Source organism: Dermacentor variabilis, chromosome 2, assembly GCF_050947875.1.
Source record: "Dermacentor variabilis isolate Ectoservices chromosome 2, ASM5094787v1, whole genome shotgun sequence".
NCBI lineage: Eukaryota > Metazoa > Arthropoda > Arachnida > Ixodida > Ixodidae > Dermacentor > Dermacentor variabilis.
Window position 1 is genome coordinate 238,910,592 of NC_134569.1, and position 26,542 is coordinate 238,937,133.

The window sequence follows — 26,542 nt, forward strand, 5'->3', positions numbered from 1 at the left end:
TGTATGCAAGAATTCTCGAAAATAAGGAAATATATTTATCTGTAGTAACTTCTAGAACTTTGGGGCCCCAGAATAGCATAGTTTGTTACACTAATTAGAATGTCTAAAATGTAGCCTTTGAAAATTACCTGTTTTTTAACGTCAGACTGCTAATTATTACATCCAGCATGCAAATTACGTGATAGCTGTTTACTTTTTTGTAAAATTTAAAACTTATGCATGACGCAGACAGAGTATGCTGCTTTGGGGCCGCTTTTAACAGCTTGTCTACCGCACGTCGTATCCAACAGTGGCCAAAGAGCACCGGAGCCGGCGTGGAGCATCGTACGCAGGGGCCGATTGCAGACCAAAGTCTTTAGCATTCCTGGCAACGTTTTGCAAACAGTAAGTAGATAGAAAATGTCGATCGTTCTATGCATTCTTTCTCGTGTCTAGCGATTGACAAAGGCTGTTTTCTGCAGCTCCTAGCGGTGCGCGTGCTTTAACTAGCCCTAAATCCACGTGTAGTAGGCGCCGGCGTGCTAGTCCCTCGAGCCGGGTCGCGGCGCCGAAAGTAATCGATGTTAGTAGCTTGCAAGAGCTCTGGTTGTTACTGAAGCGCGCGTGGGCATCGCTCCCGTGTCCAGCACAAACGCGCCCGTGCGGTTTCGCGAGGCAACGCGATGTTGCGGCGCGTGTCGGGCACGGTGATTTGCTCGCGCGACACGGCGCTGCGGTGGTCACCGGTCCCTTCTTCCGTGTCTAGACCGCCGGCAAGTTGCCGCCCAAGAGCTTCGGTCTGGTGCTTGCATAGCGCTCAACTTTTCACCCGCCATAGTTGCTTAGTTGCTGTGGTGTTGGACTGCTAAGCACGAGGTCGCGGAATCGAAACCCGGTCACGGCGGCCACATTTCGATAGGGGCGAAATGCGAAAACACCCGTGCACTTAAAAATTGGTCCACGTTGAAGAACCCCAGGTGGTCGAAATTTCCGCAGTCCCCTACTGCGGCGTGCCTCGTAATCGGAAGATGGTTTTGGCATGTAAAACCCCGTAATATATATATATATATATATATATATATATATAAATAAAATTTGCTCAACTTTTTGTGGGCAATGCCTAAACGTAGCGGCCCGTGCTAGCTTCACGACTAGTAACCGCTTTGCACAGCGTATTCGACTCCAATTTAGGTCGAAGTGTGCGACTCGGAGATAGCGTGCGGGTGCCTTGCCGTCGCCTGCAATAGAGGGGGGGGGGGGGTTAGGAGGGGGAAGCTTGTGATCACCGCAGCTGTAACGACTGCGGAGTGCCCTCTGCTTAACGAGTACGCCTACGTCACTTGGTGCTACTGTGCTCTCGGTGTTGGTAGTTGACTTTTGAGGAGTGATACCACTTCTTGGGAGATCTCAGTGGTTGCTGCATGTGCCTGCCTGTATCGCATGCTTTCATTGTCTCTCAGAATGTGCCGTCCAGGTTACGTTTATTGGAATAAATTTTTGCCAAGTAGAGGTTAGCATTTACCTGCAGGACAAACGAGGCACATGCAAAATAATTTTCATTGGCCAGTTTTCGAAGCGGTTACCTCTGAATATAGAAATTTCATCACTTCTCAGTGACTCCGAGCTCCTGTGCCAGTGCCAAGCAACACTGCATGGCTGAAATCTTCGGTGCTCGCAGATTGGCTGAGATTATATGGAGCCTCCCATTGTGACCATGAATCGTATAAGGACTTGCCCACTAAAGTGGCCTAGTGGTCGTAGTACTCTGCTGCTGCTTAGTGTGAGGTTACAGGTTCGATTCGCACTCGCATTCCAGTGGGGGCTGTAAGCAACAATACCTGTGAGATTTCATTACATGCTAAAAAATCCCTATACGGTATTCAGCATCACCATGCTAAAGAACCTTGGGCAGGCAGAATTAGCTCGGAACTCGCTGCTACAATATCTCTCGTTGGCCAGATTGCTCTTGACCATTAGTTGCCATCAGCCAGTTGAAAAACACTTCTTCATAATTGCATTTGAGTAGCTGGACGTTAGCAGCCAGCCACTTTAAAGGAATTAGTGGCTATGACATTGCACTGCTGAGCTTGAGATTACAGGCTTGATCCTGGCAACATTTCGACAGAAGTGAAAGGCATAAATTCTTGTGTGGTTAACTTTATGTGCACATTGTAAAAGAAGCAGTTGGTCAAAGTTAATCTGCAATTCCCTACTACATGCTGTAGTAGGGGCATGCTTATTGTGAGCCATGCTGCCTCATAATCAGTCTCTGGCTTAACCATGTATGAAACCCAGAATTTTATTTTTATTTGAAGGAATTTTTATCGAGTTGTGAATAGGAATGCATGGTTGATGAGCCTTGTACAAGATTGTGGGTTTGAATTCTTGATTCAGATGTACTTCCCTTGTCCTCCTTAAGTGAATTGTGTTTTGCTGATTATTCGAAATCTGCGTGCATTCCCTTTCATGTGGCAAAAAGCTCTCTCAATTTTCTAAAATTGGTCCAGGCAAACTGCAGTCATTTTGTTGTCTTCCTTGCTGTTTGCAGCTCGTAAAGGCACGTGTTGCCATGCAAGTTAGGTAATAGATGCTAACTTTTGTCAGGAGACCTGCAGGAGACCATATTTGTGAAACATTCCTCTAAAATGTTTTATCCAAAGCAATCATCCTTGACTCCCATATTGTGTAAAACTTTAACGAAGTTACCATGTTAAAAAAAAAAACATGCGAAATTGATCTTTACTGAAGAAATTTGCAATAATATTTTGGTTGGTTTAATTTTGAATACATGCTTAGTGGAGCCTCATCTGTTTTAATGGTAGGTAGTCTTTTTGGTTGCAGTAGTGTGGTATGCTTGATACTAGAGTTCTTGCGATTAGTGTGAGCGCTGCATGTGCATTTTATCATATGTACATACTCACTCGGCGCCGTGATAGTGGGTGGCTCACTTGCTGAAATGAAAGGAAGACTTGCGGCCTAACCGTTGTCTCACAATAATTCACAGGAATGTCAATAAATTTATTGTCCCACCATGTTTTCTGTGCATTCTAGGGCCATATGTTGTATTGACACTTTTAATCTTTTTTTATTTATTGTGATGATTGGTCGATCTTGGTATAATAGCCATACAGCAACGTCCAGACCGGTAATGGTGACCAAACGAATGTGAGATGAATTGATTCAAAGTATGGCCCCTGAAGATACTGAATTAATTATTTGTGATTATGTTGTATTAGTTATATATATAATATATAATTATTAAATTAATTATTGATTTCCTTAAATTTGTTAACTGGCTCAGAGGTAGAGTATTGCACAAAGAAGAAAAGATAGAAGAGTATACAAGAACTTACAATTCAAGAGAGCCAGGCCATTGCTTATATTGTCAACAGTCAACGGCTATCACTTGGCTAGTCAAGACTGCACAGGTTTTAGCAGGTCTTTCAGTCAGACAGGAGAGACTCTGACTCAGCCCCACTACGACATCTTTTGTCTTCGCCACTGTTCGTTACATTATCCACGGCCGGTGAAGCACCCTCCCAATGCCAGTTTAGTCAAAATGGGTTATCACAGTTGTAACACTTGAGGCAGGAAACGTGTACGATGTCACTTCGTGGTGTGGCCATCCGTGAAGTGGATGCCATGGAAGTTGTAGGTGACAGGAGTCGCCTGGTGCAGCATGTGGTAGGGCTCGACGTAGTGCGACATTAACTTTTCATAGAGGCCGACACGATGAGATGAGAGCCAGAGAAGGACTAGAGAGCCCAGTGGGAAAGTAGTATCCCGGTGTCAACAAAGTACATGAAATCCAATGTTGCACAATAGTTTGCAATAGTCGCGTTTGGGTAAATAATTGCCAGTTTTGGCTTGGGCAGAGCAGTGAAGCGGGAAGCAGTTGATGGTTCATTTATAAGACAGTCACACAGTTCTGTATGCACATTCTTCTACTTTGTGTCAAGGGGGTTTTTGGTGCCTATCTGTGCACTGATAGCTTGTACTTCTCTTGAAGTTGGGCAGCTCGGTCATCGATGCTTGGGCCAGAAAATGGTGCAAGGGATAGGGTGAACTAGAAGGGACAGTGTGTTGTCAGTTTTGTGTCGTACTACATTCCCGATTCTGTCTCGAGTGACGCCTGCTTGGTAAACTAAATGGTACCTGCCGTGGTAGATTAGTGGCTATAGTGTTGCATTGCTGAGCTCGAGGTCCCAGGTTTGATTCCGGCTATGGGGGTGAACTGTAAAACGCTCATTCTTTCTCAGATAAAAAATAAAACAATATGGGTAAGAGAGAAAGGCGGGAGCCTGCACGGCGGTGCAAAAGTTCAAAGGCTGGTGCTACTTTAAGCATTTCGGGGCTTTAGCCCTGTCTAGCCTTTGCAAGCAAAATTCCTTCCCTGCGTTCTCCCTTACCGGACCTGGATGATGATCGCTTGAGGAATACGTCACAGGCCCTGCCTTCTTCTTTTCCTCTCTCTCATGTTTTTGCTGAGTGGCGCACTTCCGGTGACAGTCTTGTGCGCAAGCTGTCGCATTTGTCTTGTTTTGCGCAGCAGTCAATTTTGCGAGCTCTGCACGGGAACACCCAATTAGCGGCGTAACTCAGCACCACAATCACGAGCACTGAGGCAGATGCGAGAGTACGAAAGAGTATGATCGCAGTTCTGGAACACGGTAGAAAATGAGTTTCGTTCTCTGCGCATGCGACTGCATGATGTGGGAACAAGCAGACGAAACGGAAGTACATACCCCTTGCTTCAGTATGAAGTAAAACAAATACACGCAGACATTCAGTTAGTATGTTTTATTATTTCTCTAAACTTTAGTTTTGTCTATTGAAGCAACAGAATAAACAAATAACTGAAGTTGTCTTGAATAATTCTTGAAGTTGCGTGCCACTGTGAGTGACGTGACAGCAATGCTGTGTAGCTAGGTGAACTTATGCTATTGATGCCGACGCTCCTGCTTGGAGTGCAGCGCCTGCAAGGAAACGGACATATGCCATTTGTTTTGAAGTTTAAGCTCTTTCTGTCGTAGGGATTGAGTACCTGGTAGACACGATCATTCGCATGCATTGTATGCACTGCGCTTGTCAGCTCATGATGACCAGACCGGGTGAGGGGCCTTTTAAAGAACTCAAGTGGTAAAAACTAATCCGTAGTTCCGGCTATGGCATGCCTCATAATTAGATTGGGGTTTTGGCATAAAAGACCGAAGAAATCAATGACTTAATTAATGTCTCTGCTTCCTTGGTAACTAGAATATTAACTGAACTGAATGGTTGAACAGATGTTCTTAAATTGGTCTTGCTGGCTCTACATCTGAGCACAAGTTATTGAGTTTTTCATGCAGGACTCTTGGTAGCATTTAAGCTTGAAATTTCCAGTAGTATTTGACTGATGACTGGAATGACCCAATTGCTGATGCAATGTTGCAGATAGCTTGCATATATTGCTCTTAATATGCAAGGTAAATGTGCGCCTTGATTCAAAGGGCTCCACACTTTTTGTAGTAGCCCATGGTGTTGAGTTTTTAGTTTCCTTTGCGTTGACTGCCAACATTGAACTGGGCTCATTTTGAACTCTCTCATTGTGGTATAAACAAGTAATTTAATGCTTAATGTGGAAAAAAATCTATTTTAAAGTGTGTTCTCTGTGATAGAATCAAGCTGGGGCAAGTGGAATAATGCCTCTGCCAGATGGGAAGATTTAGTGTCATTTTGATGGAGTGCACTTCAACATTAGTGTGAAATACAGGCTGTCGCATGGGAAGGTTTACTGACACTTTCCAAAGGACGCACTGTAACTCTTTAAAGCAGTGAAATGCAACACTGAGACGTTTTGTGCGGGTTGAGAGTATGTCAGGACAGTTGAGGTTGACACACCAGCAGTTGAGAATCTCACTTGATACAAATTTCGGCCCTCATACAAATGAGCTTGCTATCAGTTGATAGAAGTAGCTCATATCCCCTTCTGTCACGGTGTCCACATTTGTGGACATGGGCTTTTTTTGACATTTCTGTGCTGTGGTAGCATGGAACACAGCACAAACATTAAGCTTATGGTAAATTGAACATTCTGATAACCTAAATGACTTCCATTTTATTTCCGAGTGTTATGTATCATCGCAGAGTACCGCTTTGGTGAAGACTCTACCGTGTTTTACATAATGTTTTACGTGGGGCATGTTGACAGCAACCACAAAATATGTAATTTTCCTTTCTTGAAATGCTTGAGTCCAATGAATAACTTGAGCATGTAATTCGAGTTGGCGAGTTAATTCTTTTTATGCAGATATGTAGCAGTACTTACTTTACAATATTAAAATATTTATTTACTCTGTAATTATAACTCATCATAATGCTCAGTCATTCTACCACCTTGATTTGCTTTCATTTGAATCTCAAGCACCGTCTATGTTCCATACATGTATCGATAGTCATAATTCGTGACTGAAGGAGATATTCGAAAATGTATTTGTTTCTGTATGTTTCTCCATCTTATTCGTATTTGAGAATGTATGACTCAATTTGCAGTGAGTTTTACTGTTTTTTTTTTTTTTTCAAATATATTTTATTCACTGTGCATCTTACTAACCCCTCCTTTCCTTTTTTTTTTTTTTTTTTTTTGAATGAAGCAAGCACTACTGCTGTTATTCTTCTGAGCACAAGACTGACTTCTATAATGGCACCCATGCCCCAAAATGGGCCGAGATTACAAAAAGAGAATGCATGTTCTTAGCTTTAGATGCAGCTAAACACCAACAAGCTGTAATTAATTCCCCTCAAAATTGGCATCACCATTCCCCTCAACATGGTGAATGGTGATGCCCTTCTCAAGTGTTGACTCAGGATGTCAAAATGCTGTTGATATACCAATGAATGTAAAGCATGGTCATTATGCTATGTGTGCTGAGCACTATAATGTGGCCAGTGCAAGAGGGGACACAGAACACAAAAAAGGTGACTAGGACAAGCGCCGACTTCCAACTGGCATTTATGACACAAATGCATGAATATATAAGCTTGCGCACATGATCACAACCAGATATAAATGTACGAGTTAACACGAGCACCACAAATCAACAAGAGTGCGCCAAGGCCTAAGGCGGCCCCCCGCGTACAAACCACGAGTAAGCAAATTCTTTATCAGTCAGTGCTATGGACAATTTACCAAAGCAGTTGCCTCCTGTGATGTGTCCCCTCTTGTGCTGGTTACATCATCATGGAATACCAACTAGCCTGCTCCCACACCTTGCTCAGCACTGTCAGATGATCATATGTAGAACCATTCTTATTGCTTCCTATGCATTGTACAGATTGCACTCATGTGGAGAGATCTCTGGTTGCAGGCAACTACCGAGGCAGCATGACCCCCAAAAACTTGCTTGTGGTAGTGTAAAAAAAAAGGGGGGTGGGGGCAATTATTTGCATGGGGCAACATGTTGCCAAAGGCACCAGTGCAAACACGAAGTGCAACCCAGGAGTGGGTAAAGCTATCTTGTCATGTTTGATTGGCACACATTGGTCTTGTTTGCTGCAAAAAAAATTGAAGTGTAAATGCATTCCAGCAAATGGTTCCTGCCTGCAGCGTGACTGAACGTGAGACAACAGTATCCTAAGCTCTTGGTGCAAGATTTCTCAATAGTGAATCTTGTGTTCTCCACTATGAGATGTAACTTTTGGGTACCTGACATGGCAAAGACTTTATGCTGCAGTTTATAGAACATATAAATAAAAGAAAAACAATGCTCTCCTGATGCGAAAAATGGAGATGGCGATGAGATGAGTTAACATTGGGCTATACTGGAGTCTGGAAAACGTAAACAGGGTACAAGCTTTGGTCAACACTTGAAATGGCTTTTTGCTTGCGCCACCCAGCATCGCCCTCGAAACTGCTTTTCTGTCATGTAGCTGACATAACGTGACTTGACTAGGGCTGTGACTCTGTTACAATTAGGGGAAAAGGGGGGCTGCTCGGGCTGGTCGGTGAAACATTACTTCAGGCTAGGAAAACATTCTTAGTGCACAGAAGGACGTAGAAGGAAGGTGACAGGACACAGTGCATTCCTGTCCTGTCTCCTTCCTTCAACCTTTTTTGTACACTAGGAAAGGTTTTTCTTGTCTGAAGTATGACAAGGCCATGACGGTTAAAGGTGCTGCTGTTTATCACTGTACTGTGCAGCCTTATTTGTTGCAACTCTTTGATAGTTATCGTGGGATAACCTTTTCCTGGGATTTCTTTCTTTACAGCACAGAGAGCATCATGTACCGCCTTTGCCGTGTCGTGCCACCCATGCGCGGAGCCCTCGGCCAGAGCCTGCGTCGCCATTACGCCAAGGACATCCGCTTCGGCCCCGATGTGCGCGCCCTCATGCTCCAGGGTGTGGATGTGCTTGCCGACGCAGTCGCTGTCACCATGGGACCCAAGGTAGGAGAAGGAGGGGAGACGAAATGGCTAAAGATGCGATATATCCCATCAGGCATACTCAGTGTAGTGGCCATTTCAAGTAAGAATACAGGATGACAGCATGGCATGGAAAGGGTTAAGAACCTCAGTAATATTTAATCCTGTTTCTTCACTATGGCATCTTTTGCAGCCTGTCTTGCTTTGGCATGTTTGAGCTTGCTGATCGATCAAATTGATAATGCAGGGACGCAACGTGATCTTGGAGCAGTCATGGGGCAGCCCCAAGATCACGAAGGACGGTGTGACGGTGGCAAAGAGCATTGAGCTCAAGGACCGCTTCCAGAATGTTGGGGCCAAGCTGGTGCAGGACGTGGCCAACAACACCAATGAGGAGGCTGGCGATGGCACCACCACGGCCACGGTGCTGGCAAGGGCAATTGCGCGCGAGGGCTTCGAGCGCATCTCCAAGGGGGCCAACCCCATTGAGATCCGCAAGGGCGTCATGCTGGCTGTTGAGCGGGTTGTCGAGGAGCTCAAGAAGCTCTCCAAGCCAGTGACCACGCCCGAGGAGATCGCTCAGGTTGCCACCATTTCGGCCAATGGGGACCGTTCCATTGGTGACCTCATCTCGGATGCCATGAAGCGTGTCGGTCGGGACGGTGTCATAACTGTCAAGGTAGGCCTATATCAGATCTTGGCCTAGTGAGTGTTTACTGAAGGACACATGCCCTGCAGACGTGGACAAAAACAATTACATGGGTAACTCTACTACATAGATGACACACCAATGTTGTCATTTTTGTCCATGCCTGTAGTTAGTCTCTTTAGCTATGAATATGTCCTTTAAGTACCTTGGTTCTCCACAAGAAAAGTAGGATACCTATAAAGAAAGGGGTCAGGCAAGGAGACACATTCTCTCCAATGCTATTTACTGCATGCTTGGAAGAACTATTCAAGCTATTAAACTGAAAATGTTTAGGAGTGAGGATCAATGGCGAATATCTTGGCAACCTTCTGTTTGCAGATGACATTGTATTGTTCAGCAACACTGGGGACGAATCGCAAATGATTGAGAACCCTCACAGAGAAAATGTAAGAGCGGGCTTACAGATTGATATGCAGAAGAAAAAGATAATGATAAATAGCCTAGCTAGGAAACAAGAATTCAGGATCGCCAGTCAGCCTCTAGAGTCTGTGAAGGAGTGCATTTACCTAGGTTAATTACTCACAGGGGACCTTGATCAAGAGAAGGAAACTTGCAGAACAATAAAAATGGATTGGAGATCTTACCGCAGGCATTGCCAAAATATGGGTGCTTACCACTACAGTCGCTGACAGATTTTCCAGACCTCGTGGAGAGCGAAAAAGTTAAAAAATCGAACAGCCCGAAAAACTCGTTCAGCCAAAAAAATAAGACTTGTTAGACTTAGAGCGGCTTAAAAATCTGATAATCGCCTGCCTCATACTACGCTTGGAGGTGATCAGATTAGCTTGGATTTGTGGAAGAGTGACGTCTCCATATAGTCTGACAAGAGTGTCACCGCTTTGGCGATCTGCCATCTCCGTTGCCAGAGATCACCATGGAGATCGAAGGAACGAGCCAAGTTTCTTTCTGTCATCAAAGGCACTGTCAAGCTCCACCATGGCAATGCCCCCAGCCACACGTCCTTCATTAACAACTTCCTGGCCCGGAGCAACACCCCGCTGGTCCCCCATACCCCTTACAGTCCCGACTTGGCTCTGTGCAACTTTTTTTGTTTCCCCGGCTGAACAGAGCACCGAAAGGAAAGCATTGGGAGACCGTGGAAAACATACAAAAGCACATTACAGAGTTCCTGAGAGACATTCCCAGTGAAGACTTTCAGGGTGCCTTTCAGACGTGGCAGACATGTCTCCACAAGTGTATTGATGCAGGGGGAGAGTATTTTGAAGAATTTTAACCATTTGTACAGGTTCGGTCAATACAGTCGAACATCGATATAACGAAGTCCAATTTGCAGCTGAAAATTTCGTTAAATCGCGAGTTTCGTTAAGTCGAGGTTCGCATGTTTCAGCAGTCCGAATAAAGATGCAGGTTCTTAGAACACTCCTGGCGTATGGCACCTTGTAGATAGCAAAATTACAAAGATAACCAATAAACTCCGGAACTAATAACACAACCAAGAGTGTGATGCCCGGTAGCGAGCGGGTACAAACGCATTTTTCTCCATTACGCGTACGGTGAAGAGCAGGTCTGCAGCAAGCACCGCGCCTGGTGCTCATAGCTGCCACTAGATGTGGCCATCAGTGCCATCATCATCATGATTTGTCATCACTAAAGAAAAAAAAAAATTTCCTTTCACGAAGACATGGCAACCGGTGGCGCAAAGAAAAAAAAATTATGCGCGTACCAGAGCTATCACCCTGAATATTCTTTCGAAGAAAATTGGAAGTAGTATTAACTTGGTGGATCCATGAGGCCACCACTTACCATTAGAGCTCTTAACGCTCGCAGCTATCGGATAATAATACTGCGCTCAGTAAAGCAATGACGACGTTGATTCATGAACGCTGGGATATTTTATTTAACTTCCCGCAGAGCAATTCTATGCAACTCAGATGGAAGCGAAGGACTCCGTCGGTTTCATCTGCCGCTTTTTAATAAGCATCGGGGTTATAAGGCGCACGTAGGTTGACAGCGCTGCTAAGACTTGCTCTTGCGAGTGCGCGCCCGCATACATGCGTAAGAGATGCAGCGCATTCATGACTTGCTTCGGTGTAGCTATGCTGCTTGCCGCCTGGAGTTCTTCATCCGAGTCGTCGTCCTGCATTTCTGTATCTGTGACGCTCTGGATTGTTGCGTCATCGTCCAGCTCTTCAGTTGTCACAGCGCAAGCATCGCTGAAGACAGTCCATGAGTGTCACGTCGCTTGGAGCACCTCCCTGATCACAGAGCAGCTGCCACGAGTCAACGACATCTGTTGTGTACGCCATACTTTCGTCACCATCATTGTACTCGCGGCGGAGCAGGGCCAGGCTTGTTTCATGACCATGTTGCACTTCACTGGCAGGGATCAATCATGCATTCCAGCGACGTACGCCGCAAGCTTAGCCTACAGCTCCGGAAAGCGTCCAGACTTCGGCGCGTGGGAAATTTCTCACTTGCCGTCGTAGGTGAAAATTTCGCTTCGCTGCAGTGGCCACTCTCGCACCACCTGTTTGTGATTTTTCTTCAGCGTAAAGGATGGCAGCCCTCTTCAACGCTGCTGTGAACGAGTGCCGAACGATTAGTTCGCCTGGAGCACTTATGACGACTGGGGAAGCACAGAAGTAGCACGTAGCCGGCAGTCAAGTGGAACGCGTCAAACCAATGCCAATGCCTTTCAACAGAGAAAGAAACCCGCGAGCGGTGTCTGCTCTTCCATGAACTACCGATACTCCCCGCAAGTGCCGCCGTTCTGAGGGTGCTGCCGCAAATGGGAACAGCGGCGCTTCCATCAACTATCGACACCCCCCCGCCCCCCATGAGTGTTGCATGCACTGTAAAACTCTCAAAAATGTTGAAAAACCCTTCCGAAAAGCGAACAAACACACGGGATAGCGAAAAGATACGGGTAGGGCCATAGAGCAAACATAAAATTGTAACTACGTTGTAGCTCCCGTTGGTCTCGCTTTTTTGGTGGGTCCATGTTTTGGTTTCGATTGTAAGTCGACCCCCCAACTTCAGACTTTAAGATTAAAAAAGAAGTGGGCTACTTACAATCGTGTAAATACGGAAAGCAACTGAGAAAACGTGCCCAACGACCGCTGTTCGTAAACTTACTTCCGGTTGGCGTTTTCCTGTTCCAACAGGCCGGTGACGTCATAGCGTGACGCGTTGCGGAACTTCTGAAGCACACCCGCTAGCACTACAGGAGAGCGTCCGCTGTGGGTTTCATACGTACACGATAGATGGCGCAGTGGTACGTTCTGCTCCACGTATTGAAGCACGCCAAGAACATTTGAGCATTAAATGGCGCATGCAAATCGCTGTATGCCCGGCTAAAGTTTTCGTCTGCCTGTCAGGGAGGCTCCTGGTACGTGCATGCAATGCGCGAGGACTTAGTTAAATCAGAAGTACAGTATAAAGTGACCGCATTAAATTGTGAAAAAAAAATACATGGTTTTCAATGGGGCAGAGATTGGGGAAAATAAAAAGTCCGTTATATCGAGAATTTCCTTAAATTGAGGTTCGTTATATTGAGGTTCGACTGTAAATCTATTTCTCCCAGAGAATGCGCATTACTTTTATAATGGACTCTGTACTTTCAGTTCTCTGAAACTCTTGAAGTTATGAAACATTTCCTGTAAAGGGCCACAAAAAGCTTAAAAAAGAGGGGGGTAGACTGTATGACAAAACTAAGCCTGACAGGTGAGCAGTGAATGACTGGAATGTCGATGACTATACCTAAGCTGTCGTAACAAAACTGTGTTATTTGAAATGCTGCTTCAAAGTTAACTTGTGGTCTTGACTCCAGCGCATTCATTTCAGACTGGAATGTTTAAGGGGGGACGCGGGGATCAGATCGCGAAAATCGCAAAAAAGATCGATTTTTGGCAACGACGCGTTTCGGTATCTGCAATGCCTAATCTACATTGTATCAAAATGGTTTAACTGAAAACGCACTAAAAGTGCCCGAAAAAAATTAATTTATGAGTTCGTAGGGCGAGAAAACAGCTTTAAATCGCGTAAAATCACCGCAGTTCGCGGAGCCCTAACTCGTCTTTCCAGCCACCGAACGCCGCCATCTTGGTATCGTTCGAAAGCTCGAAGTTTCGCCATTCCCTTTCCGAATTCTTCGGTCGTCGCCATCTTGTAACAAACACACACACACAAAAGAAGCGCGGGTCTGCTAGAGGCGGTCACACGGGCCCTGCGATGAAAGCGGGCTTCCGATTGGTTGCCGTACTGAAAGGCGTCTCGCCATTGGTTGCTGCTGCAGCAGCGGGCAAGCTGGCAACCACAGCGGACCGCAGTTGTCTGCTTTGAAAACCACGCCGGCGTGTTTCTTCGTTTGACACTCGCAGAATTCGGATTTATGAAAGCTCCCAGGTCAGTGATGGATCGTCACTCGTTTGAAAAGAACTTTTAAATGAAGCATGCCTTCGGAAAACGGAAGCGCAAGCCTCCTACGGCGAGAAAAAGACGGCGGCCAGCGGGAGAAGCGCAGAACCCGACTGAACACGCGGATAGCGTGCCGCGTTATCTTGCACCGTGCGATTCCAGCAGCGAAGCCGACAATCGCCCTGTGACATCGACACTGATAACCAAGCCACCGGAGGACGTGCCAACGGAGACTCTCGCACCTGTGCGTACGGCCGCTCGAGTCGGCAACCGAGATCGCGTTGTTGGAGGCGACGCGGGTCGAAGGTCTCCATCGCCGATAGAGACGGTGTGCGTTTCCGATGCATCGTGCGACAGGGACACGCAGCCTGCGAGTGAGCCCCAACCGTCGACGAGCTACATACTGTATGGTGACTCAAGGCTCACCAGACGAATCGTTGCACGATTCAGACGCGCCTCGAGCCGCGTTTTGTGCCAGCGGTGACTGCAGAAGCGCAGGCATGCAGCGTTCGCGACTCCCTTCGCGCAGTGTCCGCGACTGAGTGGAAGCAGCAATGCCAAGAACAAATTTCGGCCCCTTGTGACTGTGAGTTCATTATTATGCCTGTTTCCGCGATGAACTCTTTGATCGCTAAAACTCAGTGCCCAAGATGCCAACAGCGTTCTGTGGGTGTACACTGCGATACCAGGCTCGGTCTGGCAGTGAAAATTGTGGTCATGCACTACTCCAGACGGCACAAGAAAAGGATAAAGAACGCCTGAAGAAGGCATCCAAAGCCCACCAAACAATGAGGCAAAGGTTTAAGAAGATGCCTGACAGCAATGATTCAAAATATTACAGCCCTGGTGCTTTTGAATAAATTTGCAGTGCTGTTAAAACTTTGCAGCCAGTTTTCTCAATTGCATTTTTTTTGTCAATCACCTCGCTCGTGGAAAGCGTAGCACGACAATGGCTGGACAGATTTTGGCCCAGTTTGTTTTGCTGTGATCCACAAGCTGTGCTGTACTTAAAGACAGTCTTGAAATGTTTCTTTATCTTTCCATTATTTAATTATTTCACAATTACTACATGGCTCCATGCAGTGAAGCACAGTCATGTGCATGTTATGTTGAGCAAAAAATTATTAGCGCTTTAAAAAAAAATCGAGCAGTGTCTTGATGTAGTTTAGACATCTGTGCAAACATACAAAGTATTCCCTGCTCCCTATCATGTTTCGTTACTGTGCCAGGCTTTCCACAAGCAAGGAACTTATAAATTCTTATAAAACAAAAACTAATTAAGATATCCAAATGAAATTTTAGATTTGTCTTTTTATTGCAATGTGCAGTGTGTGTGCCAAATTTCAGCCCTTTCTGTCAAGAAACAAAAAAAAGTTAATTCTGATCCCCTCCTCCCCCCTTAAAGTGCAAAGGTGTCAGAGTTCATTTTAAACGAAGTGTATTGGGGGCAGTTTGCATGAGACTGCTTGGTGCAACATTTGCAACGTGCCTTTGTAATTGAACATGGAACTCAACAGTCCAACACGTGGTGTGCAAAATGATGCAGGACGGCAAGACACTGAATGATGAGCTGGAGGTGATTGAGGGGATGAAGTTTGACCGTGGCTACATCTCTCCCTACTTCATCAACACAAGCAAGGGAGCCAAGGTCGAGTTCCAGGATGCGCTGCTGCTGCTGAGCGAGAAGAAGATCTCAAGCGTTCAGGCCATCATTCCTGCCCTGGAACTGGCAAATTCTCAGCGCCGGCCCTTGGTCATTGTGGCTGAGGATGTGGATGGCGAGGCACTCAGCACCCTTGTGCTCAACAGGTGAGTTGCTCGGGCGTTGCTTTGGTGGAGTGCCTTTGCTGTCAGACTCGCAGCTGTGTTGCAGCTGGGATCTGCTACAACGGCATTAAGTGGTACGTGGGTCTTTAGGGGCTACATGGGTTTTAGATATAAAAGAAATCTAGAAAAAAATCAATATTTTGCAAATGGTATTTTCGGAATTTCCAACTATTATTCTACCATTCTGCCAAATTTTGCACATTCTAAATCAATATTTTAGCCGTAACATAAATTTTTGGCACCAGTGTGGGCTAAATACGAACCAAAGTTTCCGTAAAAAGACACTTATTCAACTGTGCTTGATGGCCCCTGCAGTCGTTAGGTTGCACCGACCCGTCTATCATTTGAAAGAGCAGTCTCTCTTCATTTTTCCACCACCACCGGTTCTGTCCGCACATTGGCAGTGAACAAATTCCACCTCAAAAAGAAGACTCTATGCATGCTGCAATTGGTCGACAAAGGTACGTGACCCTCAGCGAGCCACACCAATGGCTAGACTTGCGTCATCTGCGTCACTCCATGACCATTCCGCACATGCCGTGCGTGCCAATGAGGTTTCCCACGCTGACAGTGATGTCAACCTCGACTCCGAAGTTTGCTACGAAGTACAAATTCAGGAAAAAAAAGAGGAGGAAGTCGGCATACAACGAGAAACGACACTCCGCTTCCCGATGACATTGATAAGGCGCATTTATAGTCCTACGTTATCGCCGCATGGGCAAGCGTTGCTTGATGCGGGGCGCGTCGGAGTTCGTTGGTCGCATCCGCAGTGTGTTGAACCATCAATCTAACAATAGACACTGTTGTTCTCGCCGTGACGTAACTTGTGCATGCGCTCACGCTACGTCGGACTATATTTAGCCCGCAGTCGACAGACATTGGAGATCCCGATGGCGTGTTAGGCCTAGTCCCACAAAGGGCTCCTGAAAATGGCCATGTTTCATTGACATTTTGGCACGACGCTACTATTCTGTAGGCGGAAATTTTTTCGGCTTGTTGACAGTGAAGCTCAAGGAGAACTCTAAGCATTAGGGCCAACTCCTGCTACTGACCGAAAATCTGAACTACTAGGTTGTGTTGACGACACTGCTGCCGGGACAAACAAGATGCTGGCTACGTCTGCTGAGCATGCATCTGCTGAAAACTTGCAGCGGCTGCTCAGAAGGCATCATCGTAGTGACACTAGCCTAACAGACTACATTCCTGGAGGCTACTACAGTGAAATTGTTAAACGGTAGTACTGTATCCAACGGCATCCCACGCACCGCTTGCATTGACCGTCGCAAGAGCATTCACAAAGAAGTGAGTCCTCGTAGAGAAGCTGGCTCGCGACCATGTCGAGTACGAAGATGTCATCGTCGCTGCAAGACTGCCACGGCCTCAAGTTAAAAATGGATTTCTTACTGCCAGCCCACAAATCGAGCTCATCTGTATGTGCTCGAGTGAGAATGAAGACGTAGTTAAGTCTATAGCCGCCCATTGCCACTGTTGGTTAATTAGTACATCACTTGGTGTGTACCTGATCCATGTTTCCTGCCAACTTTGGTTTAACAAGGCTTTACTGTATATCTGTGTTGTTCAGATTACTTTTGACAGTGGCTACGTGCAAAACTATAGTCGAATGCTTCTTCACCTGCAGGCTGAAGGTGGGCCTCCAGGTTGCAGCAGTGAAGGCTCCAGGTTTTGGAGACAACCGCAAGGCAACGCTACAGGACATGGCGGTTGCAACTGGTGGCATCGTGTTTGGCGACGAGGCCAACCTGATCAAGCTGGAGGACGTGCAGGCGTCTGACCTCGGCCAGGTCGGAGAGGTGATCATCACCAAGGATGACACGCTCCTACTCAAGGGCAAGGGCAAGAAGGAGGATGTTGACCGCCGGGTGGGACAGATTCGTGACGAGATCGAGCTCAGCAACTCTGAGTACGAGAAGGAGAAGCTGGGCGAGCGCCTCGCTCGGCTGGCTAGCGGCGTGGCAGTGCTGCGTGTTGGCGGCTCCAGTGAGGTACGTATGGGGTTTGTGCAATCATGTCTTGGCTAGGAACTTACTGGGCATTGGTGCAGCAGATATCTCTGGAAATTTGTTGCAAGTACAGTGCAGTCCACTTATATAACGATATCAATGAGAACAAAAAATCCAGTCGTTATAACCGATCATCGGTATATCTGGATTGCCGCTAAAAAAAAAAAGAGAGAAATGCTGAACATACCTTCGAATCTATGAAATCAAGTGTGACACTTGCACTAAAAATAGAAGTACAATGTAGGCAGTGAAAAATGTTTATATCTCCTAACAGCGTGTCAAGCATTAGGCGCACTGAAATAGCCGGAAGTCCGCACTTGCTTTTGCAGGAGTTTCAGTTCACAATTGTGGTGTGCATCACATCGAGTTGCTGTGCGAACACTGGTGGCAATAACTTAGTTTGCATGAAATCAATGAGCGACTTGATCAGCGTCGGTGTCGGAGGGGCCACTCTCAATTTCGTCATCGCTGCTGCTGCTGTTCTTGCCTTCGTCGCACAACACTGCCTTCTGTTGAGACAACGATCGCCCAGTCGGATATCTCTTCGTAGAATTTCCATCGAAGCACCACCTATTTTACTATCAGTAGCGTTGAGCTCCCAGAGCTCGGTAATGTCAGCAGCTACCAGCGTGTTGCTTTCACTATCATGGGGGGTTTCGCCTTGGCACACAAAGGCTGCCTTAATTAGTTGATTGGCACGGCCCCTGGATGCAGCCATCATGATCGCGGCACTCCGGTGCGAGCTTGTACTTCTTTGAGTCCAGCAAAATTTATAGGTTTGTCTCGCCATCTCACCGGGAGAGCCCACTCCCGGTGAGATGGTGAGACAAAGATGGTGAGAATGGTAACAGATGGTGAGAAGCAGCAGGAGAGCCCTCCTGCTGCTTCCACGGTGCATTTATGCGCTTGCTGAGAGATGCAGGAAGGGCAGGTGCCGGTTTCTTTTTCGCTTTTCTTTTTCCTATCTCTCTTTACGCATGGAGCGTAGTTTCGTCACATAATGAAGCATAATCGCGGGCGACGTGGTGATGATGATTTATTGGCATCCTCTTTGAAACGGGGCGGGTACAAATCATCATCTAGCCTGCTTATGTTACTCAGATATGCTATCAATGCTTTTCCTTCTAGCATTCTTGTGTAAATCTCTTTGTACGTGGTACCACTGCCTATGCCTGGGATGGTTTCGGTGATATCAATCTCTTCCCTGCTTTTCCGCCAATACTATAAACGTCTGTTGCATGTATCAACTCCTCACCGGTTAATACTCCCTTCTAAATCCAAGCACTTCTTGAAGTAGTACATTACGTACTGGTATCGCTGGGTGTGCTGAGTGGTCTGCGAATTTTTACTGCAGCATACACATGCCTCATCTAATTGCGAATATTTGCTTCGGTATGTTTCTGTCCTTATGAAACCGGCTCGAGCATCAAATAGCAAGGCACTTCCCTTTGTGTTATCGTACAGAATTTGCAGTTTAATTTCTTTATTTCTATTCTTGTAAATGTCTCTCGTCTTCATCATTTCCATTCTTTGCATCAAATTCACTGCCTCTGTTTCTCTCACTTTCTTTCTGATGATTCCAGGTTGCCTACTTACAGTTTCAATTACCCTGTACTTGGTTGCCAACTTTCTTGACCTCTTCCTCCATTGTGTTTATGCTTTTTAGGTACAGATACTTGTGCACTTCAGCCGGACATTTTAGGCCCTTGGTCTTGATAAAGACCCCCAATGGGGGGTACTACATGAGGGATGGGCACAAGTATAAGTAATTGCATATAAAAAAAAATAATTATTGGTTAAATATGGAAGTTGTCCATTGAAATTTTTCATTTGTATAAGTGGTTGCAGTGACGTCGTGTGGAAGGCCATTCCAGTCTATGGCTGAGCGATGAAAGAAGGATGCAGCAAACGTTGTGTGAGTACGTGGATGGGCAAATTGCAGGGGACGACCAATGCGGAGTGAAACGCGTGCCGGAGGGTTGATGTAGGGCAGAATACGAAGCGAGCTGAAACAGAAACTTATGGAACACACACTGGCGATTTGACGACGACAAGCAAGATTTGTTAAACCGGAGTTTGCTTTTAAAGATGATAGGCTGGTGTTGTATGAATAGCACGAATTGATGACTCTAGTGGCTCGATTCTGTAGTGATTCTAACGAAGTTATCAGATTTGGTTAGGGCATCCAGATAGCGGATGCATATTCTAGTTTTGTTCGTACCAGGGATGTGTATGAGAGAAGTTTTACTTTTAGTGGTGTGTGCCTCGTAAGTGGGCAGGGGACTCGCCAGTGCTGACAGCCACTGGAGTAAACAATCGTAAGTCTTCATGCATGAACACTTTTCAAATGCAAGCCATTTTTCGTGCACAATGTTTTCGTACCTTCTGAGGCTGTAGTATCAACTGAAGGTTGTGCTGTTTTGTGAGCTGCATGCACTGCCAATCGTCGCCTCTTCTGCCATTCGTAGCGGGCTTCACTGGCTTTGTCAACGGCGTCGCCGTAACCCAAATGGAGACTCGGCGCCCAGTCTGGATTGTAGTCACCGAAAAGTTGTGACGGCGACCCTGCATGATTGTAAAAGTGCACACGCTAGATGTACATAGCACAAGAGCTCGCTGCCTCTGCGTAAACAAACCGTTCCAAGCGAGCAGCGGTCGCTTGTACAAGCCGCCGTGCTCCGCTGCTCGAATCAGCGTTGGCTTTTACCTGTAATGAAGTGCCGGGAGCAGACGTCTAGGTCAGGATCAAGGTATTCTCGGTGTATCGGTGCCACCCATTCACACCGACTCCTTTCTGAAAGCTTCTTTGTTTTGCGCACTTGTTCTGGCGAACTTTGGGTAACTTGAAAAAATGAACATCCGGCTTGTTGCTTCGAAGTTTTTGCTCCTTCGTCTGTGACCGTTCGGTGCACCTGATGATAGCGCAGGCTGCCATGGCTACCAGAAACACGCTGTCACGACGCCCCTCGCAACAACATTGGTTGTTTCCACCAAAGATTGCGTGATAGGAACAGCTCAAGCTGCGCGCAACTGTGCTGACTGCAAGCCGCCTGTACCAATGCCAGTGCCTGGTACAAAAAGATGGCGGCCGCTCCCAGAATGCATCGCTATTGTGACGTGGGTGCATACTCCCTATAGGGATACACAGCTTTACCCCTTTTTACAACCTATTTCGTTAAAGAAACGAGGAGAGTCAAAAGCTGCCTTCTTTGCCTCGGGAGAATTCAAAGAGAAGTATGGGTCACAAGATTGCAAATCTGGTTCTGGATGAGATGGTCTCCGAATTTGCCTATTGGAACCTGTTGGCTATGTGTTTGGACAACGTCAATGTCATGATCGTCAAGAGAAAGTGTTTCTACTGTATTAAGAGAGGCTCAAACAGGTTTGATAGGGCTTGGTTGCCCGTGCCATCTCGTCAACTTGGCCGCCCAAAAAGGAGCTTCATGTCTTTTTGTAAAGGTTGATGAGGCTTTGGTTGACATTTTTTTTTTACCTAGAGAAAAGCCTGAAACGGAAAGGTCGACTTAGAGTTCCAAAAGATGCATGATGCCAAGGTCAGAAAGACGTTGAAGCATTCGCCAACACTTTGGCTGTTGTTGGGAAAGGGAAGGGGCTGGTCGACCAGTAGAAACCACTACTAAGATTCTTCTTTCTTTTTTATCTGAAACAAAGCAGTGCAATAAGCAGATCTTGTTTTTGGAGTCATATTAAATTCCAAAGATTTTCTTGCAAATACCCCAAGAACCCTGCACTGACCCCAAAGTCTGCTACACATCTTCGCAAGACTGCTGTAGGCCTCGGGGAAAAAAAAAAAAGCACCGACGGCAATGAACTCTCGCTAAAGCGGAAAGGAGCTCATTCTAGACCTCAAGCAAAACTGGAACTCCATACCAAGGATTCTGGGGAAGCCAGCCACGTGACCCGTGAGGAGCGCCTGTTTTATTTTTTTGTCATCTGAGCAGAATGGGGTATTCTGTCTTTTTCTCCAAAATGTTATACAGTCGCCGACCGTTTATTCGGACCTCGCGGGGACTGCGGAAATGTCCGAATAAACAGGTGTCCGAAAAAGCATATTAAGAAAAAAAATGAGATCCTTTATTTCCACGCACTTATTCGGGCTCAATAGTAGGCTTGAAGAAATCGTGAGTGCGCCGTTGCACGCTGTTCCGTTCACGCGCAATCAGATAAGCCTGAATCTCTGAGAGGGCCGTACGGTCATAGGCGGCTGAAAGCACAGTCACTGCTTGTGCACGCTCCGCATGCGACGGCAGCGTAGCACATGATGCGTCATCTTCCGACTCAGAGTCATCGTCCGGCGGAGCAGCAGAAACCTGACGAACGATCTCGCCGTCGTCAGGTTCTCCGCATGTCAGTACAGCAGTGTCAGCACTTGTGAAACTGTCAAATGAGACTGTGTCCGGAATCGCAATGCAACCACTGCGCAGGTCTCTGCAGAATGTTTTCCGCATCAGTAGGGAGCACATCGGAAGGTGACAAATCTTAGGCCTCCCGGCACCCGCTTGCCGGCATTCCCCAGCGCAGTCTGCGCGGGCACTGTCGGCGCCATTAGACCCTTGACGCGATGTTTCCGTACGCGCCGCGTTGGATCACCGAAACCTCGACACAGCACACAACGCAAACACCACCGTGCCGACACCGGTCGCACAAACAAAAAACGTGCTGCTGCTCGCAGCGTCGTGCGCGAAAGAAAGAAATCAGCTGCTGGATTGTCCTGACATGGCTTACTAAGCTGAAACCGGAACTGCTTTACGACCACTCTATCGAACCAGGTAAAAACGATGATGATGATTGGGGATTTCCAGTAGCGCCACTTCGTGGGGCAGCAAGAAGGCTCAGTTCAAAACAAAAATGGCGTTCAGCAAGTCGAACTACGCGCCGGTCAGAGTCGGTGCATGATGCCCTCGATCGTGTTGGCTCAAGGAGTGTCCGAAAAATCGGACGAGGGCTTGCAAGGTGTTCAAACTTTCGGCAGTTGTTATACATTATGGTCTATGGGGAGAATGGCGGTGCCGCGAAGCTGACCGAATAATCGGGCATGTCCGAATTTTTGGAGTCCAGAAAATCGGTCGGCGACTGTACTTTTTGAGAAGGCAAACTGCCTTCCTCAGGCACAGGCTCCTCAGATTTATGTACTGAGGGGCCTCTTGAACCGCCTTTTCGACAATCTCCTGACTAGATTTATTCACACAGGTGTTGTCAAGGCATGTCATTAATTGCTGGAAGTTGACTGTGTAGCTGCAGAGAACCAGAAAGGTAATGAAGACATAGTCAATGGCAGCACAACCGACTCTGTGGTTTGGACACTAAGCTGCATTGAGAGAGAGCAGTTCTTCTCTGCTGTACGTCTGCACTTAACGGCAGCATGCAGTTACATTCGCCACAAATTCCCGCTAGAAGACGTCACTCTCAAGATGGCTGAAGTTGCTCAAGTACAAGCTCTGGAAATTGCTTCATTCAACAGCATACATCGTTTTATAATGGTGTTGCCTGCTATCCTACCCCAGCAGAGCAGCGAATCAAAAGAAGCAATCGACGCACTTGCAGTAGAGTTTGCCAACGGGCAAGCATATCAGGTACCAGTCGACACATTGAATGAGCCAAGGTTTGATGTGCAGTGGTTGCACTTAGGAAGCGTTCGAAGTGTCGCTGGATCGCTCGGGTTCCACAGAATTTCGGTGGTTATGCTGGGTATTCTCTCCATTCCCCACAGCAATGCTGAATGGGAGAGAATATTTAGCACTGTGAAAAAAACTCAATTTCGCTCATCTGTGTGTGAGTAAACACTCGAAAGTCTACCGATGGTCAAGGGGCACCAGAGTGGTACTTGCTTTGAGCAAACCTACATGGAGAAGTTTCTGAAGCAGGCAAAGTCAGCAACAGCAAAATCATTGCAAAAATAAATTGAGCCCCAGTGGAGTTTTCGCTCTTTACTCTCCAAGACACAAATTTAACTTGCAGTTGTGAAAACGTGAGTAAGCTTGTCACAAAAGGTAAGTCCTTTAAAAAAAGTGCTGCCACTCATCACCTCCTTTCATTCCCCCCCCCCCCTTTGCCGTGATAGTTTTACGAATTTCCAAATCTTCAGGTTGGCAGGTATGATATTGCTAATTTCGTACCAAGAATATCAGTATTTTAGCCGCAATGATGCCTTATACGACATGTACTAGATGAATTTCAGGCGAAACTTGAGAAATGACTGAGACTGACTCTGACCGCGGAGCTCTCGTCAAAATGGAGCATGTTGTAACACAAGCAGACAACGCTTGCTGTGTGCCGGAAGTGCTTAAATGTAGTGAAAAATTGTTCGTGTGCATTCTCTTTTTGTTACTTTCTTTCTATAAAAACAAATTGACTAACATTCCAACTATTATGAACATCATTTGTTCACCATAAAGGTGGAAAAATTATAGATGACGCGCCCTAAGTAGCGAATCGGATAGCTCGCCCATGCGACGTCAATTGGCTGATATGGGTAGGGGCAGCTGAAATTTCCGCCAAGCAGTGTGCTGCGATCAGCTGCGATGTACATTTTTAAAACCTTATAATTAATTACACGCTTTATGCAGAGCACTTATATGCGTCAATTAATGATCAGGAGGACTCAGTACGTTTGTACAAAATCGTTTCAGGGTCCCTTTAAGGTGGGCTGAGATTCAAGGATGTTAAATAAACGCATTGAAATTGATAAAAATGGTGCATAGGTAGCACCATCTAGAAAAGTCCGTTTCGCAGCTACTACTAGCCGCGCCAGTAGCCAGCTGAAGTACTTGAGTGACATCGCCATTCTGACCTGTAATGTATCGGCATGTGGCATTGTATTATCATAGTGGCACCAAAAAAGCGAATGCCACTACAGTGCCACTTCAAAAGAAAAGTTGTGCTAGCCACAAAGGCATCATAAAACGTTCAAGCCGGGTGGGACTTCGGTATTGATGAGAAAAACGTCTGTCGTTGGAGGGGACAAGGTGAGATGACTTTTACGTGCGCCGCAACAAGGGTGGCATTTACTGGACCCAGCAGCAATGATGTAGAATGAGCTCACCATGCTCATGTTCAATTAATGCTACTTTCATTTTGTCAACGCTGTCCTTGATTCCCCCCCCCCCCCCCCTACATTCGAGGCAATTTTTTTTTTTTTCTGGCTTTGGACTACGGGGGTCAGCTTAAGATCGGTGCCAGCCTAGCTTCGAGCAAATACAGTATATTTCTTGATTGCAAACCCATAGCGGCTGGCACCATATTGTGGCCCGCTGTGCCAACTCGCGATGCTCTCTGTGGTTTTCGCAGTTGGTGATGGGCGGGACATGCTTCGCGGTACTGGCGACAAATAAAAATTCGTGTAGGCAATCTTTTTGCCCTGTCTCGGCGTCGTTCATTAAAGGTGAACTTAGCTACGGAAATGTCAAATATTCTGGATGGAAAATTCCATCCAGAAGGCAAAATTTTGATCGTTATATCTGATGTGCGATGAATAAAATGTTGTCTTTTTTTTTTGTCATGGTGCTAATGCATAAGTTGATACCCTTAAGCCGACTCATAGTTATAACCGATACATTGTTATATGTAATATTGGTATAAGTAGATTGCACTGTACAGCCGTACTTGCGAAAACCTCGGTGACCAATCAGTCACCGACCAGTCGCTTCCAGTCTTTCTAACGTCAGTGGCTGGAAGGCATTTTCAGCAAAGCAATAAACAAGTAAAAGTAGCATCCAACTCTGAACAATGCTGCCTTGTCTCATGCTGAGTTCTTTCTTGCCATTTTTGGCATCTTGCCATGGCACGATTTGAACAGCCATGTTTCTACGAGGATAACTCATTATGTTGGGCTTTGGCCACTAGGACCCTTAGTGAACAATCGACAGCATTGAACTTATGATTTGTTAGTGTACGAAAATCTAGTACACATTAGAATTGAGTAACTGCTGTACCTTGGAACCTATGACATCGTAATAACGCCATGAAACTGGCTTTCACTTTGTAGACTAAGATCAGCTCTTTTCTGCCAAATAAATTGATTGTTTTGAAAGAATGCTCCTGCACCAGTCTAATCTGATTCGGTGCTGTTCTTTAGGCTGCGGTGAGGGCGCATTGATTTCCTCACAGGCACATTGCACGGATTTGTTTCCTGTCCTTGCCGACACAGGTGGAGGTGAATGAGAAGAAGGACCGCGTGAATGATGCGCTGAACGCAACACGGGCTGCTGTGGAGGAAGGTATCGTGCCAGGTGGTGGCACTGCCCTGCTGCGCTGCCTGCCGGCACTGGAGAGCATCAAGACAGACAACGAGGACCAGCGTACAGGCGTGGGCATTGTGCGCAAGTCTCTCAAGCAACCCTGCATGCAGATTGCCCAGAACGCTGGCGTCGATGCGGCTGTTGTGGTCCAGAAGGTAGTAGAAGGCAAGGATGACTTTGGATACGACGCCATGCGCAACGAGTACGTCCAGATGATCGAGGCCGGTATCATTGACCCGACCAAGGTGAGTGCCCTTTGCAGCCAGTTTCTTTTTTGAGAGCCTGCGATAGATAGGCTTGCACGAGTTCTTTGCTGCAAGACTGTATCTGTATTTGTTTTTGTCCCAGTTGCACCAAGGAGCCAAAAAGCTCCGAAAGCATAACACACGCAGAACGTTTATTGCTCCTTGTATACAATAATGTAAGCATGTATGAATAGTGATTTGGGGTGAATATTTTCTAATTGAATGCAGGAGATTCTTGGCAATAAGAATTTTTAAGGGGGGACGCGCCACTTCGGAAACGAAAATTGGCCAAAAAACCCAATTTTCGCTGGCCTTATATCTACATTCCCGACTTCATTCTGCACCAATTTACACATTTTCGTAGCCGAATGCCATCAACTTCCATCGTTATCAGAGTTTAAAAAACGAAAACCGAGTGCCTGGCTCTTTAAATTGAGTACAGACAACCCAGGATTTCTGATCTTTATTACACGAGAACTATGTGCTCAATCAGCGCCATTTGGGCTCATTCGAAAGGATGCACTTCGAGCTTTTTCTTTTTTTTGCGGTAAGCAACCCCAAGCATCCTCTCTGGACGAAAGACAAGGCCTCAGAGACAAAGAGCAGCGGCCACTGCTATTGGTTAGCCGACGCATGGGACCAAAATGGCGCTACCCCCCGGTTGTCTAGGAGCAGCTGACTTGAGGTATTCATACTGCCCGGCACCATTTTGAAAGGCTTGCGTG

The 26,542-nt window shown here is 46.4% G+C and overlaps 1 protein-coding gene across 1 annotated transcript in view; it reads left to right on the forward strand.

The window, feature by feature from the left end:
* The first annotated feature begins 228 nt into the window (after positions 1-228).
* The window catches only part of LOC142573173 (heat shock protein 60A-like), a 36,131-nt gene continuing 9,817 nt past the window's right edge, over positions 229-26,542 (forward strand). Inside the window, exons 1-6 of the mRNA XM_075682744.1 lie at positions 229-384; positions 8,227-8,404; positions 8,628-9,059; positions 15,013-15,275; positions 16,933-17,296; positions 25,482-25,817. Of these exons, the coding sequence (XP_075538859.1) occupies positions 8,240-8,404; positions 8,628-9,059; positions 15,013-15,275; positions 16,933-17,296; positions 25,482-25,817 (1,560 nt within the window). The 5' untranslated portion in view covers positions 229-384; positions 8,227-8,239. The remainder of the gene's footprint in view (positions 385-8,226; positions 8,405-8,627; positions 9,060-15,012; positions 15,276-16,932; positions 17,297-25,481; positions 25,818-26,542) is intronic.